Source organism: Cnephaeus nilssonii (genome assembly GCF_951640355.1).
Source record: "Cnephaeus nilssonii genome assembly, chromosome: 10".
In the NCBI taxonomy this organism is placed as follows: domain Eukaryota; kingdom Metazoa; phylum Chordata; class Mammalia; order Chiroptera; family Vespertilionidae; genus Cnephaeus; species Cnephaeus nilssonii.
This window is the reverse complement of record NC_137081.1, coordinates 18,497,048-18,514,986: the sequence shown is the minus strand read 5'-3', so window position 1 is coordinate 18,514,986 and position 17,939 is coordinate 18,497,048. Positions and strand designations below refer to the sequence as shown.

The 17,939-nt window shown below is 35.9% G+C and overlaps 1 protein-coding gene across 1 annotated transcript in view; it reads right to left on the bottom strand.

Moving 5' to 3' along the window:
* The window catches only part of VWC2L (von Willebrand factor C domain containing 2 like), a gene marked incomplete at its 3' end in the record, with an annotated part of 136,006 nt that extends 119,405 nt beyond the window's left edge, over positions 1–16,601 (bottom strand). Inside the window, exon 1 of the mRNA XM_079781708.1 lies at positions 16,197–16,601. Coding sequence (XP_079637834.1) covers positions 16,197–16,586 — 390 coding nt within the window. The 5' untranslated portion in view covers positions 16,587–16,601. The remainder of the gene's footprint in view (positions 1–16,196) is intronic.
* Between the last annotated feature and the right edge of the window lie 1,338 nt (positions 16,602–17,939).

Here is a 17,939-nt window from a genome sequence, read left to right as displayed (position 1 = left end):
ACAATAGTGATAATCTAGATATCTATAAAAATAAGTTTAATGTTTAAGGATTATTGGAGTAAATCTTTATATTTTCAATTACAATTACTCCAAGCTAATGCAAAATTCAAGAATATTGCAAAAAAGTTGATAAAATGCCCAATATAAAATTACTCATTAGGAAGTACAAAAAAAGTCCCCTCATTCTTGAAAATTCTTCATTATAGTTGCAACACAACAGTGACATTATATTAATGGCTTTTCCCCCCCTAAAGTTATTTTTCCTTAAAATATGTATTTAAATAGACTTTGGCTTATGTTTTATGGGCAGGCAATTCTATAATTACATACTGACTATTCTGATAAACTGGTCATCTATTGAACCAATTTTTTTTTCCTGAATGTTTTCAAGGAATCTTATGACAACAAAATGCAGCTTTTTCTGAAGTATGAATAATAACATATGAAAAGAAAATATAGATAAGGAGAATGTAAGCGAAACTATCTTTCTTTAGTTACAATCACAGATTTATTTTTTTAGATAGACTAGCACACTTATCAAGCAAATATCAGTTTGTGTTTAAGAGCGGGGGTTGTTCTTTCAGCCTCTAAGATCTTAGGGGAACCCAATGGAATAGACAAAGGCTAAAGGATTCAAGATAAAGATTTGTATGAAGCACCACACCTACACTTGTGAAATAGCTGAGAAAAGCAGCAGCCTCTAGTCCTTCACTGATAAGCTGGATTGACAGTTGACTTTGGCACAAGGAAGGTCCTTGACAATGAACCAAGTATTTTCGGTACAGCCTGTATGTCTCCATGCCAGGGATGCTCCTCCAATCACCCATTTATGCAGAAGGGAAAAAATGAGTAATGTTATAACTTCAAAACTTTACTTTTTGACACTGAAAAGGACAGATTATTGATATCACTTAAAAAGCTAGTAATCTATAATAGCATGAAACAAGACCCATATGTGGGTGGGGGAGAATACACCAGCATTAGAATTCTACAACCTGAAGGAATTATGTGAGAGACTAATACGCCAGTCCTATTCTATGGGAGACATTAAAAGGAGGTGATGATAGAAAAGCGAGAGGACATAACTCAGCCTGCTGGCTTTACATGGTGACATTGAATTGAGGGCTTCTGGTCATCTAGGAGAGAGAGGAGTCATCGGCCTCATACAACCAAATCCATTTGTATTGGGAGTGCCAATCAGATTATTACCTAAGAAATCTCTCTTTGCTACCCTCAGTATTTCTCTGGGCAAAATTTTTCTTAAAGTTAAAATATTTTTCTTCATTTTCTATTTGCTGGTAACATTCTCTTGCATGTTACAAAGAGGGAGTAATTAAAAATTAATAAAGTAAAGTGCTTTATAACTGCTAATATTAAAATATACTAATTTTCAAGTTTAAGTCCCAACAGCAATTTCTACTAAATTTTAGACTTCATTATTTTATACTTACTTAACTCACAGCTTACCTTATTCGACAAAAATACATTGAGATGACTTATGGGCAATAAGATGAAAGTATAAAAAATCTTGACTGAGTAGTTTCTTGATAAACCTTTCAATTTTAGTGTGCACTCTTATGCAAGGTATAGCAGATGCAGTCATAATTTTGAAACTATGTATAAATTTGTTAATCTTATTGCCCAGTAGAATTTGGTTGTATGGAATAAGCACATTTGGAACTCAAGTCCTGCCACCAAATACTATTGTTTTACCTTGGCCAGATCACTTAAAACACTTAACCTGGGTTTTCTCATTTGTAAGATGAAGGTAATAATAACCTAATAGCAAAAGGGCTCTAATTTTCTCACTTGATTTTTATGAGACAAAAAGGAACTTTTAAACTATGTGAACTTGTAAAAAATATACTGTCATCATCATAGCTTTCAACTTGACCAGTGTTTCCTTTCTTTATTTCCTTTTGTATATTATCAAGGAAGTTCTATATTAATCATAAATTATTTTTCTTAAATGATGGCATACACATTTTCATTTTTAATAACTTAAAATATTGAATTTGTAAAGAATATATTGTTTAGAGTTTTGAAAATGATCTGAGTTTCATCTCCAAAATTTATACACTCAGATCATGGTTAGACTGAGAATGAAATTGGACAAAATTTGTAGATAGTTAATTAGATTCTTATTTACAAAGATAAAATTTCAATCATTAATCAGATTTGTGACAAAAAGATATATATATATATATATATATATATATATATATATATATATATATATATATTTAAACAGGGTAACCTGAGATCACATTTTTTTTTGAGTCTTGATTGAAGTCTTTTATAGTTTCAATGTGAATGTCCTAGACCTAGAGTCTCATTAACAAAAAGAAAATTCTGTGTGATTATTCTTTTTTTCTCCCTAATGAAGCTTTCTAAATCTCAGCCAAAGGTTTGTTACTTTAGCAGGATTGTTGGAGAAAAATTAAAGTTATACTGAACAATCATTTTAATGTTTTTTTAAAATTGATTTTAGAGAGAGAGAAAGGGTAAGGGAGAGAGAGATACAAACACTGATGAGAGAGAATATCTATTGGCTGCCTCCTACACACCCCCTACTAGGGATCAGTCCACAAACGAGGCATGTTGCCTGACCAGGAAGGAACCAGTGACTTCTTGGTTCATGGATCAACATTCAACCACTGAACAACACCAGCCGGGCATAGACTGAACAACTTACTTTTTTCCTTGTCATATTTAGGAAAGGGAAATAAAACTAATGTGCAGTAAAAATAAGTGCAGTTTCAGAGAGCTGTGGCTTTTCTCTCACTATAAAGAAAAATGAAAATTCGGTAACTACTGGAAATTTTTACAGTTGACTATGGAATTTCTAAGTCTGAAAAATTATCATCAAGGTCCATGTTTGTTGTTGTTGTTTTAAATTTGTATTTCACTGATGTAGGAATTAAAAAACAACAACAACAACCTAAATTTGCAAAAATATTTGTAGTCAATTTTCACTCCATTCAGAATTCAGGGTTTGATTGATTGTTTTAATGGATGGGAACACACTTCTTTAGATGCATGCATCTTTATGGCCATGGAAATTTTTAAAATGAGATAAATTGAGCCCTGTAAAATGTGGAGCGGGGAAAACATTTTCCTCATGTTAGCAATGTACTACACTTCGTCAGAAAGATACAAGACTTAATGTGAAATATGTGTTAGAACTGAACACACATCTCAGAATATAGGGCATGAATATGCTGAAATGGGAAATAGGCCATCTCTACCACGTCTTGCATGACGTCCATAGTGAACTTATAGAAGCTGGTCAGGTGTAATGCAGAGAGCACTGGAGTTAGAGGAAGAAGCCCTACCTTCTCATTTATAAAATGAGAATAAAAATGTCTAAGGACTAAATCATTCAATGAGGGAACACTGGTGCAAAATATTTCATAAAGTTGTCAACAATTACTTGTTTTGATGGTTGTGTCACTTCCCTAATCCAAGCCCTTCTTTGGTGATTCTCTACTCAGTCCTGGCTTCAGCCCCAGCCCCTTAGCCTGGCACTGACATTGTGAGCTCGTCCCATGCTCCCTTCTCACTTTTCTCTCTCACTTTTTGTCTGCTCTGTACCCTATGTTCTGGCCACTAGGGTTACTTTGTATTTCTCTGTACATGCTTTGCATTTACTTTTGCAAAATTTCCTATTTTGTCTAAAATGCTTTTATTGCACTGAAATTCCTACTCTTAAGATACCTTCCTTCAGACTGAATTATTCCTTTTTTTAGAGGATTTCCTAGAACAGTCATTACAGGACCCCTGTTGTTAATGGCACCTGTATTATTCCTTTGATAGACTAGGAGAACCTGGAGGGTCAGATTTAAGTCTTACATATTTTGGTACACCCCCACAAGACCTACCACTTCTCCATATTTAGTAAAATGAGACACAATAACATCAAAGTATGAATTATGTAAGGTGACTTGAAAAGATATAATAATGGACTGAATAAGTAAGCAGAGAGTATATATATATTTACTTAATGATATAATGGGATATTTATTACATTAAATTAAAGGTACTGACTTGTCACATAATCGGAAGAGAGCACTTGGGATATCCAAATAATGGAACTTTTATTATCTTTCTTTATCTATTTCATTGTAGGATTCTCAGTAAGTGGAAAGTTATTAAATTGTTATACATAATAGTTTATATATTTAGGAAATTATAAATATTATAATAATATATATTTATATTATATATAAATTATTATATATCCATGCAAAGTATCATATACCCAAGAGCAAAGTTGTACTCCTTGGAGACAAGCAGATAAAGAGATATGACTAAGCATGTCTACTGTTAAGTTTGTATATAACACAGGCAAGTTTGTTTAAAACAGGCAAATCTATATGCATTTTAAAATTTACCTGAAAAGAGATCCCTGAGACCACCCACAAGCAAAGTAGGTCCTATATTTATCAATACCCAAAGATTTTATAACATTCAGGAATGGAGGTTTGAAAGATTTGATGACAGAACTTTTTGAGGGAAGTGGAAAGGGAAGAAGAATAATTTGATTGTAGATCAGAAGTTGGCAAACTTTTTCTATAGAGGGTCAGATAGTAAGTATTTTTGACCAATGAGGGTCAGATGGTCTCTGGAGCAAATACTGAACTCCGCATGCTAGTGTAAAGACACCATAGACATAAATGAATCAGCATCACTATTTCCCAATAGAACTCTGTTTACCAAAACAGATGGTGAGCTGGATTTGGCTAATGGATCATAATGTGCTGACCCTTATCTTAGCTTTTTGATTATATGTGACCAACACCATTATCATTATAATTTTAAATAAGTAATTTCCCAATTAAATTGTTTTATTTAAAAAAATTAATAAATTCCTATAAATAATCAGAGTAAATGTAATTTGGGGAACTTTAAAAAGAAGTAGACAATCGAGGATAAACTGAGATGTAAAGACTTTTTTATCATTAATTGCCCCGAAGAGTTGAAGAAATAAAAGATTATCTTGAATCATTAGCAAGATATTTCTTAAGCTATGTTTCACTGAACTGTTATTAACTTTAAGATGTTAATAGAAGTTCTGAGGGGAAAAAAAGTGTTTTACTGTTAAATAAATTTGTGAAATACTGGATTAAAATCAGTAATAATAGTAAAAATGTCCCATAGTTTTTATGCATCTCTTTTTGTGTGCCAAGCTTTTTACTATTGTATCTGTTTTAGAGATGTGTACACTAAGACATACTGAGGTACAGTAACATGTGCCTTGGTCACTGGGCTGGTAAGTGGTAGAGCCCCCTCTAAAATCCAGTTTTCCATCACACTGTTGAGATCTGAGCTGTTGAACTGTACATATTGACTCTCAGATAAACCTTTCAAAAATATTCAAGCACTGTCAGTACACTAATGTGGCTGGCACATTTCTAATAGATGTTCAAGGAATCATCACTTCTTAAATTTACTTGACCATGACAAAAAAAAAAAAATCCTTACAAAGATTCTCACAGAGGGCCAGTGTTCCCTAAAAGACAGTCTGAACAGGGTTACATTACGGCAGCAATTTCCAAGTCCAGATGATCATTAGAATAATCTGGGAATTTTTAGAAAAAATAAAAATTAAAATAACTTTAATTGTAATTAAAAAGGGAGAGATCAAGGCATGTGAGTTTTTGCAGTATTCCTGCCTTAAATGATACTGATAATATGCCAATTTAAGGATATGCTTTTCTTCTAATGTCATGTAACCTGAGACTTGCATACCCCACCCATTTCACACACTCCATTCTTCCAAGAAGGGAGAAATGAGGGATTGCAGAGTAAGAAAAAAAAATCAAGAACCTAGTCCTCAGTTCCTAAAAACACCAAATGTATGCAGTTTAGTTCCTTACAAATGTATAGCTAATTTAGTTCCTTTGTTACTTCCTAGCATAGTTACTACCTATGAAAATAGTGTTTAATCTAATGTATTTGTTTTATTTTGGCCTATAGTTTGTTTAATTAAATAATTTTTCATTTTTAGACAAATGACCCTCTTTTTATCGGAGCCTTTGCAAACTTAAAAGGAGACTATGTCAGACTGATTTTAGATATGCCAATATTTTATTGTTCTTGTGTACTTTAACTCTGGGTTGTCATAGTGATAGGTCCTGATATCAGATTTCTACAGACAATTGGCTGAAATAAATCTTTGCATCCAACATATTTATTAGAAAGGAAGATGCAAATAAACAACATTTTTCTGTTATACCTACAGGTGGTAAATTGTCGGGGGAAAAAAGATCACAGGAAAGCAATGTATTAGTATCACTTTTGCCAATAATGAGCTATGTATTTGTTTTCACTGAGTTTCGGTTGGCCTTTTTTACCATCTGTAAAATGCATTAGGGAAAATAATTTTAAAGTTCTTTTCCAGATCTAAAAGTTCTAGTCAGCTCTTAAAAGTAGGAAGGACCTAGACTATGAAAAACAGACCATAATACTTGCCTTTTATAAATATAATTTATATAAACTCAAACACTAGAAATCTAATCCTATGCCAAGAAGTAACAACGGTAGTCAAAGATCAGTATTAAAACAAAATGATTTCAAAATTCCATTCAAGTAGTATTTAGTTAAAAAACAACCTTTAAGCAGTTAGAATTTAGTTATAAATCAATATGTAATACTATAATTTTCAAATTCCCAATACTATTTACTCTTCATGAGACATATATGATGACACTGTAGTATCATATCCATCCTATAGCTAGAAAGGTGAAAATTATTTAATTTTTATTTATGGTCACATTGTATCATAGTAGGGAAAACATAAGAGTTTGATTTCTATCCACTTTGTTTTTTTTAAAAAAAGTTTTTATTGATTTCAGAGAGAGAGAGAAACATCAATGATGAGAGAGAATCACTGATCAGCTGTCTCCTGCACGCCCCACACTGGGGATGGAACCCACAACTTGGGCATGTGCCCTGACCGGGAATCGAACCGTGACCTCCTGGTTCATAGTTCGAAGCTCAACAACTGAGCCATACTGGCTGGGTGTATCCACTTTAGAAAACTTTATACAGCCTTAAAATAATATCATTTGAAAACTTTTTCAGGAGATAAATGATTTTTCTTGTCACCTTAGTACTTTATTCACGCTTTTCATCGTGTCACTTAGTCCTTGCAAAGATGGCTTTATTGAGATGTGCTATGTGGCAGGCTGGAGGCAAGGGGATTGACAATGGAGGTGTGTTAGACTGAAATTACTGATGCTAATCAGTAGTGATGATAAAAGTACAAAGTCTAGACTCTAAAATAAGCCAGTTCCCAATTAACAATGGCTATTGTTTGAGAAAGATCACCTGGATAAGCAAAAGCACTGATCGCTTCAAATCGCCTCTTAATTATGTTTTACTCTCTTCCTGGAAAGCTTGGCAAAGTACAACTAAAACATAAACCAGTAAGCTTTCCTTTATAAACACTGCCTGATGTGTAAATCAAGCTGTAGGACAACAAAATAAAACAAAAATAAGGAGAAGCAGAAACACAGGATTCTTATTATCTTAAAGTAAGATTTTCATGAAGTAAGAACATTCCAGCTCCCTCAATTTAACACACACACATACACACACACACATGCACACACACACAAACATGCTTGAATGCATGTATACAGCAATCTCAATTGAGATTATATAGATTAATCTATAAAATGCGTATAAAATATGTAGACCCGATTTATGAAATAATATATAAAAAGTAGAAAAAATATGCTTGTCCATATCATACAATTGACCAATTATGTATTTTGGAGACGATAGCCACAATTAAAAAGAGGCAAATGTCTAAAACATCCCAAACCTAGTACTATGGGAGTTTCTTTGGAAGGGGGACTACCAGGTCACTCTGTTTTCCCTTTCATCTTCTCACACCAGTGGAGAGTCAGTAAGGGATGGGGCTGAAGTGTCTGCAAAATGGCTGATGGCTGACCTCAGCTCTGAGATCTTCACTCACAGCGACAAGCCCCACAAATCTCAGATGTGGCTGCAAATCAAACCCGGATTGCCCATGTGCACAGGGCACAGAAGCCAAGTCACAAATCTTTGTAGTCGTTCTTATCACACGGCTACCATCATTAGCAGCAGCATCTTGCAATACGAAGGACAGCGATATATATCAGTGGACAAGCATGAAAAACTATTTCTACGTACAACTCACAAAGGGTTGTCTTACTATCAATTCTCCTAAAATTTAAAAGCAAGACATCTGTTCCTACTGACAACAGACTATTTCACCCCTTCCAGGTTTATCTTGGAAGGCATTTATACTTACTCCCTCATTTAAAAAACCCCCACACATTAAATAAAGAAAATCATGCCCAATTATCGCTGGAGTTTTTGAAAAAAATTATTGTAAAAATCTGATCTATTTCCTAGATTTAGTATAGTTTTACAGCATTAAAAATGCCTAGTGAGCACAATATAAAATTAACGAGGAAAGGTACAAGGAACTTTCTAAATTTATGTTTTAACAAATTTGACTTCCATTCTCTGAAATTGGTCAGAGATTATACATATTAAGTAGAAGTTCCCTAGCTACTTACAAAGATAGGACTTTCCCACTGAGAGTATTCACCCTGAGACTGTGTGCTCTGCTTGCCGGGCTGAGCCTCGGGTGAGCAAGAGTCATCACTGACTGGAATTACTTCATCTGTGGTATTTTGTAGAAACTTTAAAGGAGAAGCCATTCCTGAATTTACTCAAAGGCCATTTTAATGTTAAAAACCACAATATACCCTGCAAAACAGAAATTATTTTGCAGAGTCAGCAACTGTAGAATTAGTCTTCTCAATCTCAACACAGATCCCCAATAATAATTATTATTATATAAAATTATGATAGTTTTGAGGACTTTCTTTAGATGGAATCTTACAAATGTCCCTGGTAACTCCATTAATCATTTGTCCAGAATTTGTAAAACCCCCCCTTGAAAAAAATATTTAAAAATCTCACTCATATACTCAAGATCCACACGCTTCTTTGTTATTAGAATAAATACAACCTTCACACTGCTGTAGGCAGTTAGAAAGACATAAGCAGAGCAAGGACAATGGGCCAGGTACAGAAGGTCACCATGCCCTAGCTGGTTTGGCTCAGTGGATGAAGCATTGGTTTGTGGACCAAAGGGTCCCAGGTTTGATTCTGGTCAAGAGCACATACCTTGGTTGCAGGCTCCTCCCTGGTCAGGGCGTGTAATTGAAGTGTTTCTCTCACATCAATATTTCTCTCTGTCTGCCCCTCTCCCCTTCCACTCTCTCTAAAAGATTAATGGAAAATATCCTCCAGTGAGGATAACAAAAAAAAAAAAAAAAAAAAGGCCATCAGGTTGGAAAGACCCAGGTGCCTAGCAACGGACAATCAATTGTAGGGTGGGATCTCACCCCCAGGATGACTTTTTCTCCCCTAGCATATTACTGGTCATGATGTTTGGACCCCCTGACCTTTCCTCCATAGAGATAACATCTTGACCTCAGTTGTATTTCAGCTCTAGGAGCAAATAAGCAATAAAACCAGCCGTGGCTGATGTCAGAACCAGCTGCATGGAATAATGACCCCCTTGTGCCAGCCAATCAATCAGTGGAGACCAAAACCCTGAATGGACACACCTAGAAGTCTATTAAATATTCTATGAAGATCCTTCCCTGGGACTATCCCTAAAATCTACACCCTTAAAAACCCTTATAGTGGAGGACCCAGTGTGCTCTCTCTCCTGGGAGCAAGCCCGAGCCTTTTCCTACCCACTCTCCCCCCCTCTCTTTCTCTCTCTCTCTCTCTCTCCCTCCCCTCCCTAGGAACCTTACCATTAGCTTCCTCACTCCCAAGCTCCAACTGCTCTTCCTTTACATCCATACTTGTTCCTATGCCTATTGCTTCGAGGAATTACTTCTACCTCTGTAATTTACCAAATAAATGTTCTCTTACAGTTTCAGTCTTGCTCTGAATTCTTTCCTAGGCAGAACCCAAGTACCAAGGTTGCTGAACCCAGGTTTGGTCTGATCCCACGGGTCAGTTACATGGTGCCCTTCCCACCACCTACAACATCTCTGGAAAATGCACTCTGTACTCCTTTCCTAGTGCAAGCATAGAAACGGTGCAATGGCGGTGTGTGTGTGTGTGTGTGTGTGTGTGTGTGTGTGTGCGCTCGCGCGCAGTGAATGGTGCATCTGCAAGGTGTTAACTATTAGTCCCCTCCATTGAGATTTCTTTACAGCCACCACCTTCCCCTATTTTTTCACATATTTGGTCCTTAGTTCCCAGAACATGTTGCCTTCCATTCTTCCACCATATTAGAATTTTCCTTTCTGCTCAAACACTTTTATGGATGTAATGCTACAAGAGTGGGCATTCATGATGGGGCACAGATTTATGAGAAAGCTGGAGAGCCTATTTTCCTGTGAGGGTACCCACTGAAGAGCAAGTCAGTTTTCAACCTTAACTGGGATCTACAGTTTTTATGAGCGGGATGATTTGGCAAATTACTCTCAGTGATTAATTTTTTGTCCTCTTTGCTTCTTTCGTCCAGATTTAAATAATAAGTACAAAATTCAGGGCAAAAATGAGGCAGCCTACCACAGCATGAGAATATGTTTACTTTTTTTTTTAAGCAACAACATATACATAAAATGTGCAGAAGGAGAAAACAATCACACCGAAAAAAATAAAAGTAAGAATCAAAACCCTGACCTGCTGTCTTTGGCCCGCAGTGGGAAAAGGACAGAAGTCAACGCCTGCAGAGAAAGGAAGATCTTGGGTGAATCCGAATCCTGAATGAAGGGCACTGGGTGTGGGCTGGAGAAAATCACTTTAAAGTGCGACAGGCTGTGTAAAAGCTGAACCATCTCTCCCAGCTGCATGTAGGATAACCTTCAGTGTCTGACCTAAAACTAAATCAGTACGAGTTTTAAAGTATAAAAAAAAAAAAATCCAAAAAGGCTAATTCTAGCTGAGCGAGAGTGATAAAAATACTGAGCAAAATAAGAAACTATTTCTCCCTTTGGGAAACTCAGCATAAGATAGTTAAGCCAAAGCTGACAGAGCCTACATTTCCAATCAACCTTTTTTTGTAGAAAATGCTATTGTAATGTATTATTTATACTCCTTATCTCTTCAGAACTAGGCCTACTGTCTTTTTGCCTGGGTACACATAAAAGAAAGATGAGAGACCCTACTATATAGTGACCTTTATCTTAATATAATATTACTGGAACACTGGAAAATTTAGAGTTTTCAAAAAAAGTAGAGAAATCCATTTTCAAAGCTTGCATCTGTCATGTTGAAAAAAAAAATCCAACCTTTATACATAACGTTGTTCTTCATATTGGTGACACTTGTGGCTCAATTTACATTTGAATTTGGTGATCAGAGAAGATTGAAGGAGAGACATGTTTTGCAACTGCGTAGAGTGAGACAGCACACCTACAACAGTAGGTGGTCATTATGGCTCTGGGAGGGAGGCAGACTCCAAGATAGCCTTGCTTAGAAAGAGGAAGAGAGACAAGTAGAAAGCCACAGGATGGAAATAGGTGTCCCGTAAACAAGATGTGTCATCTTTAGGGGCCCAAAGATTACTCTTTATCTGAACATTGAGTACTTCCTTTAACTAATTAAAATGAAGAGATCAACACATAAACAGAAAGAAACTAAGGTATTTTAAAGACTCTAATTAATGTCTTTATTCAATGAGTTCAATTATAATCTGACTCATATGTCATTCACCAAAAATGTACTGGATGCCTGCACTGTGGTTCATGTAATGCCGGGGTTGGGAGTAGAAGAGAAAAAAGAAAATTCTGTCTCTAGGTTTACAGGGCTCACTGTCTAGCGGGAGAGACAGGCTGTGTCACATTATATTACTGTAGTGCAATGAAGGCAGCAGAGGTGGTGAGGAGCTTAGATTCTGCAGCGAGGCTGCTTGGGTGTGAATCCTACTTCATACACTTTAGAGCTGTAGGAGGTTGGGCAAGCTACTTCCACTTTGATGCTTTGGTTTTGTCTGTAAAACAATGCTAAGAAAGTATAATACTCATACTGATATTATGAAATGACATGCATGTTAATACATATAAAGGTTTTAACAGTGCGTGGCTAGGATTACTGTTCTTGTTTTAATGCTGTGCACAGCATGCTGTGCAATGATACAGGAGAGGAGTGAGACCCAGCCCAAGATCCTGCAGTAGGACAATCAGAGAGAGCTTTCCAGTGGAGATGAGATTTAAATGGAATTTTGAAGTAATCTGCTGGAATTTACACAAGTGTGTGATGGCGAAAAAGTATGGGACAGCATGTACAAGAAAACAGGGAAGAGAAGCCACTGAGAGAGATACTTGGAGAGGTTGATGAGTAGAATCTAGGCTATACTAGGCAATTTAGATTTTTATCCTAAACACAGTCATGAATGTTTGTGCACTTATGCATGCTGGTCATCTCATTCTTTGTTTTCTGCAACAGTCTCACCTCCCCAGCCATCAATTAATCTTCACCTCTTATTCAATTCTATATCTGGCTACAAGGTTTAAAAAACCATATTGAACTAGGTCATCTCTATGCACAACAAACTGCATTTTATTTCTTGTTATTCTTTAGACTGAATCTAAATATACTGGCCCAGTATTCAAGTTCCTCTCTCCATTGTCCAAAATATATACAAATTTACTTTTTCTCATTATAATAGGATTTTATAAGATCCAGCTTTTTTCTTGTTATTCTCATCTCCCTCCTCTCTCTGCAGATTTTATTCGCCCCAGTCTCTGATTTTACTCAAGCAGTTTCCTCTTTGGCACTTTAATCTCTCCAGATCAATTTTAATTACTTCTTTTAAAACAGGCTCAATTTTGACCATCCTGAAGAAAAAGAAAGTTTGTTGACTAAAACCTTACAGCATGTTGATAAGCTTCTGACACCACATTTCTTGGTGCTGAGCTTCACGGTAACACGCTTTAGAGAGCTGCCCCACCCCCCACTCCGTCTCTCTCCACATTGTCCATGCTTTTCCATGAGTGGAGATTGTGTCTTCCAGATATCTTACATTCCAATGTAAGTACCCCTATAGTATCCTATATACTAAACAGTCCAATAAATGCTTGTAGATGACTATATTATATGTATAATATAACCTCCATAATAAGATTATTATGTGAAAGTTTCTTACATGTTTAAAAATTAATTAGTTGTCTCTTGCAAGCTGAATTGAAAGAAAATCAAGATAACAGGTTATGGCTGGTATTTACTTAGGTGTATATTTTTCACATAGATAAGTAGAACATTTTAAAAAAGGTTTTGGAATTCCTTCAATTGAATGACTTTTAACATTGGTCTTCCATTATAAAATGTAGGTGAAGTCATAGAGAATTTACAACTTAGAGTAAATCCCTGAACATTAAAGTTTAGAGGAATGAGAAAACCATTTATTGACTATCTACTGTGTACCAGTCATTACAAGGCTGCTAACTTTGCATAAATTATCTCATTAAATCTTTCTAATATCTCCTCCCAAGAAAAGTAATTATTACGATGGTCATTTTTTAGCCAACTGGCCAAAAAAGTTTAAGGACTCTTTCCAAAGTCTTGAATCTAAGTAATCATTTGGGATTTGAATCCAGGTCTATCTGGCTCTTGAGCCAAAGTGCTTTGAGAGGTTCTATAGACTTTAGTTAGAATGGCAGTATGTAGAAATAGGTAAAATAACTTGACAATTTGGACAAGAAACAAACTTTCTTGGTCTCAGCTCCACATTCTTAAGAATTTGCCCTAGATAATATTTAAATTGTTGCAGACAAGTGGCATCTTTTTTTTTTTAAAAAAAAATCACATTTAAAGATCTTATGACATAGAGAGTTAGGTGGAAAACTTGTTCACATCAGTGAGTTACATAAAGACTACAAGCAGGATCTACAGGGTGGGCAAAAGTAGGTCAATAATAAATAAATAAATAAATAAATAAATAAACAAATAATCTTACCTAATAATAGACAAACATGTAAATTGACCATACCTCCTTTATGCCACCAGCCAATCAGGAGTGATATGAAAATTAACCCAACAAAGATGGCGGTTAATTTGCATACACAGGGGCCGAGTGACTGGGGGGCAGATGTTTGTGTTGTTGCCATGGCAATGATGCAGGCATTCGGCCCCACCTCCAGTCTCTCATGGCCTCTGGGCAGTGTGGGAAGGCGGGGCTGGAGCAGAAAGATATGGCTCCTGGAGCAGAAAGAGGCGGCTCCGGGGCCTGAGAGGAAAGGGGCTGGGCCAGAGTGGAAAGGCGGTGCCAGCAGCCAGGGAAAGGAAAGCCCATTCTAGCTGAATCTTCATGCATTGGGCTTCTAGTACAGGAATAAAGTGTTGCACATACTCACAACTGTAAACCTAATTTTGCCAATGCCAAAATGTATCCAATATTTTAGAGACCATAAAGTTATTATTAAATGTACTAGAGGCCCGGTGCACGAAATTCATGCAATCGGGGGGGGGGGTCCCCTCAGCCCAGCCTGCGCCCTCTCGCAGTCCAGGAGCCCTTGGGGGATGTCCAACTGCTGGCTTAGGCCCACTCCCCGTGGCCTAAGCTGACAGTTTAACATTCTTAGCGCTGCTGTGGAGGCGGAAGAGGCTTCTGTCACCACCGCTGCACTTACCAGCTGTGAACCTGGCTCAATGTTTCTGGCTGAGCAGCGCTCCGCACTGACCACCAGGGGGCAGCTCCTGTGTTGAGCGTCTGCCCCCTCATGGTCAGTATGCGTCATAGAAACCAGTTGTTCTGCTGTTCAGTCGATTTGCATATTAGCCTTTTATTATATAGGATTACACTCTAAACTATTATTTGATGTCAGTAATGGCAATTTGACTAGACTCTCAGGCCTCTTCTCAATGTTGTGCCACAAAGTATTTTAATACATGAAAGAGAAAAGTCTAGAATAACATTTATGTGTAAGATAGTTGAATGTGATAATTATCTTTAAAAGCCCTCTCCTGTCCTTAGGAATCTATGTAGAATGATTAGTTTTCCTTGGGTAACTTGGAACTAGTTTATACCTACAATCTGAAATGGACTGAATGCAATGAAAGGCTAATATACAGAATGCTCTCATCATTACTACTTAAAGCCTTTCTTCCACACATTGACTTCTTTTCCCATTTGACTCTTGTGGAGGAGTTTGGTCAGGGCTAATGACTGAACATTCTTCTCACAAATACACAGCCATACTGAAAGCTAGCTATATCTTCTTCTGCTGATGAGGTTCTGAGACTTTGTCACTGAACTTGGTTACATGAAATTAAAATCTTTTAAATCAAGTCATCAGAATGACAGGCAGTCCACGGCACAAACTGCCATTGCATTTCAGGAGGATAATTTAATACATTAATTTATACCCTCAGGGCTCCAATCTGGCTTGTAAGAACTCCTAATTAAAACTAGCCATTGGAGAAAAGAGACTCTAAAAAGAGACTCTAAAAGGAGACAAAAATGAGCTCCAAGTTACTTGAAAATATAATAGAATGATAAAAGAAAAGCCAGGAAATACCATGGAGGCTGAAAAATTAGTCTTTTTTTTTTAACCACTTTTTACAATGGACTATGATGAAATTTCAGTTCAATCTGAGATTCTGTAAGTAAAAAAAAAACAAAACAAAAAAAACACAAAACAAAACCTGATCAGAGAACAGAATGCGGACTGTGCTCTACAAGAAGTAGGTTCAGTGCATAAATATGAAGACCATAGCTCAAAACTGTGTTTCTAGCATTGCAGTTCCATACACTGAACAGATAGTTCTAAGTTATGGTTAAATGGCTCCAAATACAGGCTAATAAGCCACATCAAAAAAACCTTACAAAATTTAAACATTAACTTAATAGACACATAGCTTCCAATTAAGTGTTTCCATCAGAAATTATACTTTGTAATAACACAGAAGAAAAATTTAAGGGAAAAAAGATGTCAGCATGCCACAAATAATTCTGAAAGAAAAAATTATTGTGAAGCCCTTTAGGTATTGCTCAACAAACCAATCAGCTATTTGTTGACTACAGTGGTACATATTCTAACTGGGTTATTGTTGTAAATTAAAGGGAAATTTAAAAATGTTTTTCCAGCTTTAATTTTAATGTAGTAATTTACTAAGTATGTGGTGTAAAAAGTTAGTACTCAATAAACATGGATGGTAACTCATACCTTAAATTCCTCCAAGATTTTGTAATTTTTCCCATGATATTCACAAAAGTTTTTCACTTCTTTGCACTCAGGACAGCATCCATTGTGTTCCACTTTAGTACACTTTGGGTGAATTTTAGGGCATTCTGGCTGGTCGCAAACAGGTCCATCCAGAGCACAGACACAAGGGCAGTTGGAATGCCCTGGGAAAAATCGTTCTCCCAACTTGTATACAAAGCCGCTGTCATCCACACACCCTTTCCCTCGATAGTCATCAAAGATCAGATTGTCATTACTGGAGGTCTGGTCCCCTTCATCAGCAGGATAGTCTTCATGACTGATGGCAGCAGAGGTGACCAATCCAGGGATGACCAACAGAAGTATGCAAGCTTCATGAATATGAAGAGCCATCCCCCTCCTCAAAGGCTTCTGGATGTGCTCCTACTACTGAATATACTCAGCTCCTTCCATGGGGAGGGGTAGGCTGAAAATAAATATTTTTAAAAAGTAATTTGACATATATAAAGAAAATATAGATTTATTTAACCCTATGCTCTTAATCTGTTTATTTGGGATCTGTTTGGAAGATAGACTAGAAGTAGACTAAGTTCATGCAACTATCTATGCTTTATTATGAAGTCTAGAGACTTGATCCTTAACAACATATATGGAGTTCTTTCACATAGGAACCTTAAGCTTGAAGTCACCTTCTGATTTTTAAAAGTCTGGCTTTGTCTAATTTGTAATATATTATTTTACTGAACCTCAAAGGGTGATTTTACAAGTGGTTACTTACAAATAACTCAGAATACTTGAATTTACATTTTCTATTATTCTATAAACTGTACTAGTCAGCGATAGAACGTATATACATTATAACCATCTGTACAAAAACTCATGAGATTAGTGAGAAAAATTCTACTTTTAAGAGAAAGGGCAGAAACCAAGAATTGGATGTTAATTGTAATTGGAATGGAGCTATTATAAAGGCCTTCTGGCTTCTTTATGCCCATAGTTGGAGAACAGCAGTGGTCTCAATAGGGGTTTCTTGTTTCAGTAAATTTAAATCTGGATTTTGAAATATAGCCAAGAAGAAAAATAGATAACTATTTGACAGTGAATAAGAGAAAGAAAATTTAAAATAACAAATGATACGAGAACTCCTTGCATTTAAAATAATTAATTAAAAATAAATATATTCATATTATTGTCCACACCTTTATTTTACTCAGAGAGTAAGCTCCTAGTGGGCAGGAAAAATGTATCAGATAATTTTTATAGCAACTGGAATCTAGAATTTGTGTAATACTATTTGAATGTATTATAATAAATACCATTTATTATAATAAATACCATTTAACAATTTTGAAAACATATCTCTCTTTTGACATGCCAAAGATATTTTGCACAAAAATGCCACAGTAAAACTATTGGTTTCATAGAATAGTAATGAGGAGTTGCCATTTATAGAAAAGATGCCTTATTAGTTTGGTGGCAATGACTCTTGTAAACTTCACATAGTATTAGTGCTTGTGTGGAGCGCTGCCCACTAGCAATACTCATTTAAATGTTTAGAGTGACTAACTCATATAAAAACTCTGGGGAAACTGACTTGAATGAATAATATATAAGGAAAAGTGTTGTCAAATAGTTCATTTGTCTATTTAAATGATTTTGGCTTTATGCCAACAATCACTAAAATTGTATATTAGACATTTTCAGATCATTTATGAATATTATTTATTTTCAGATTATAATAGGAGC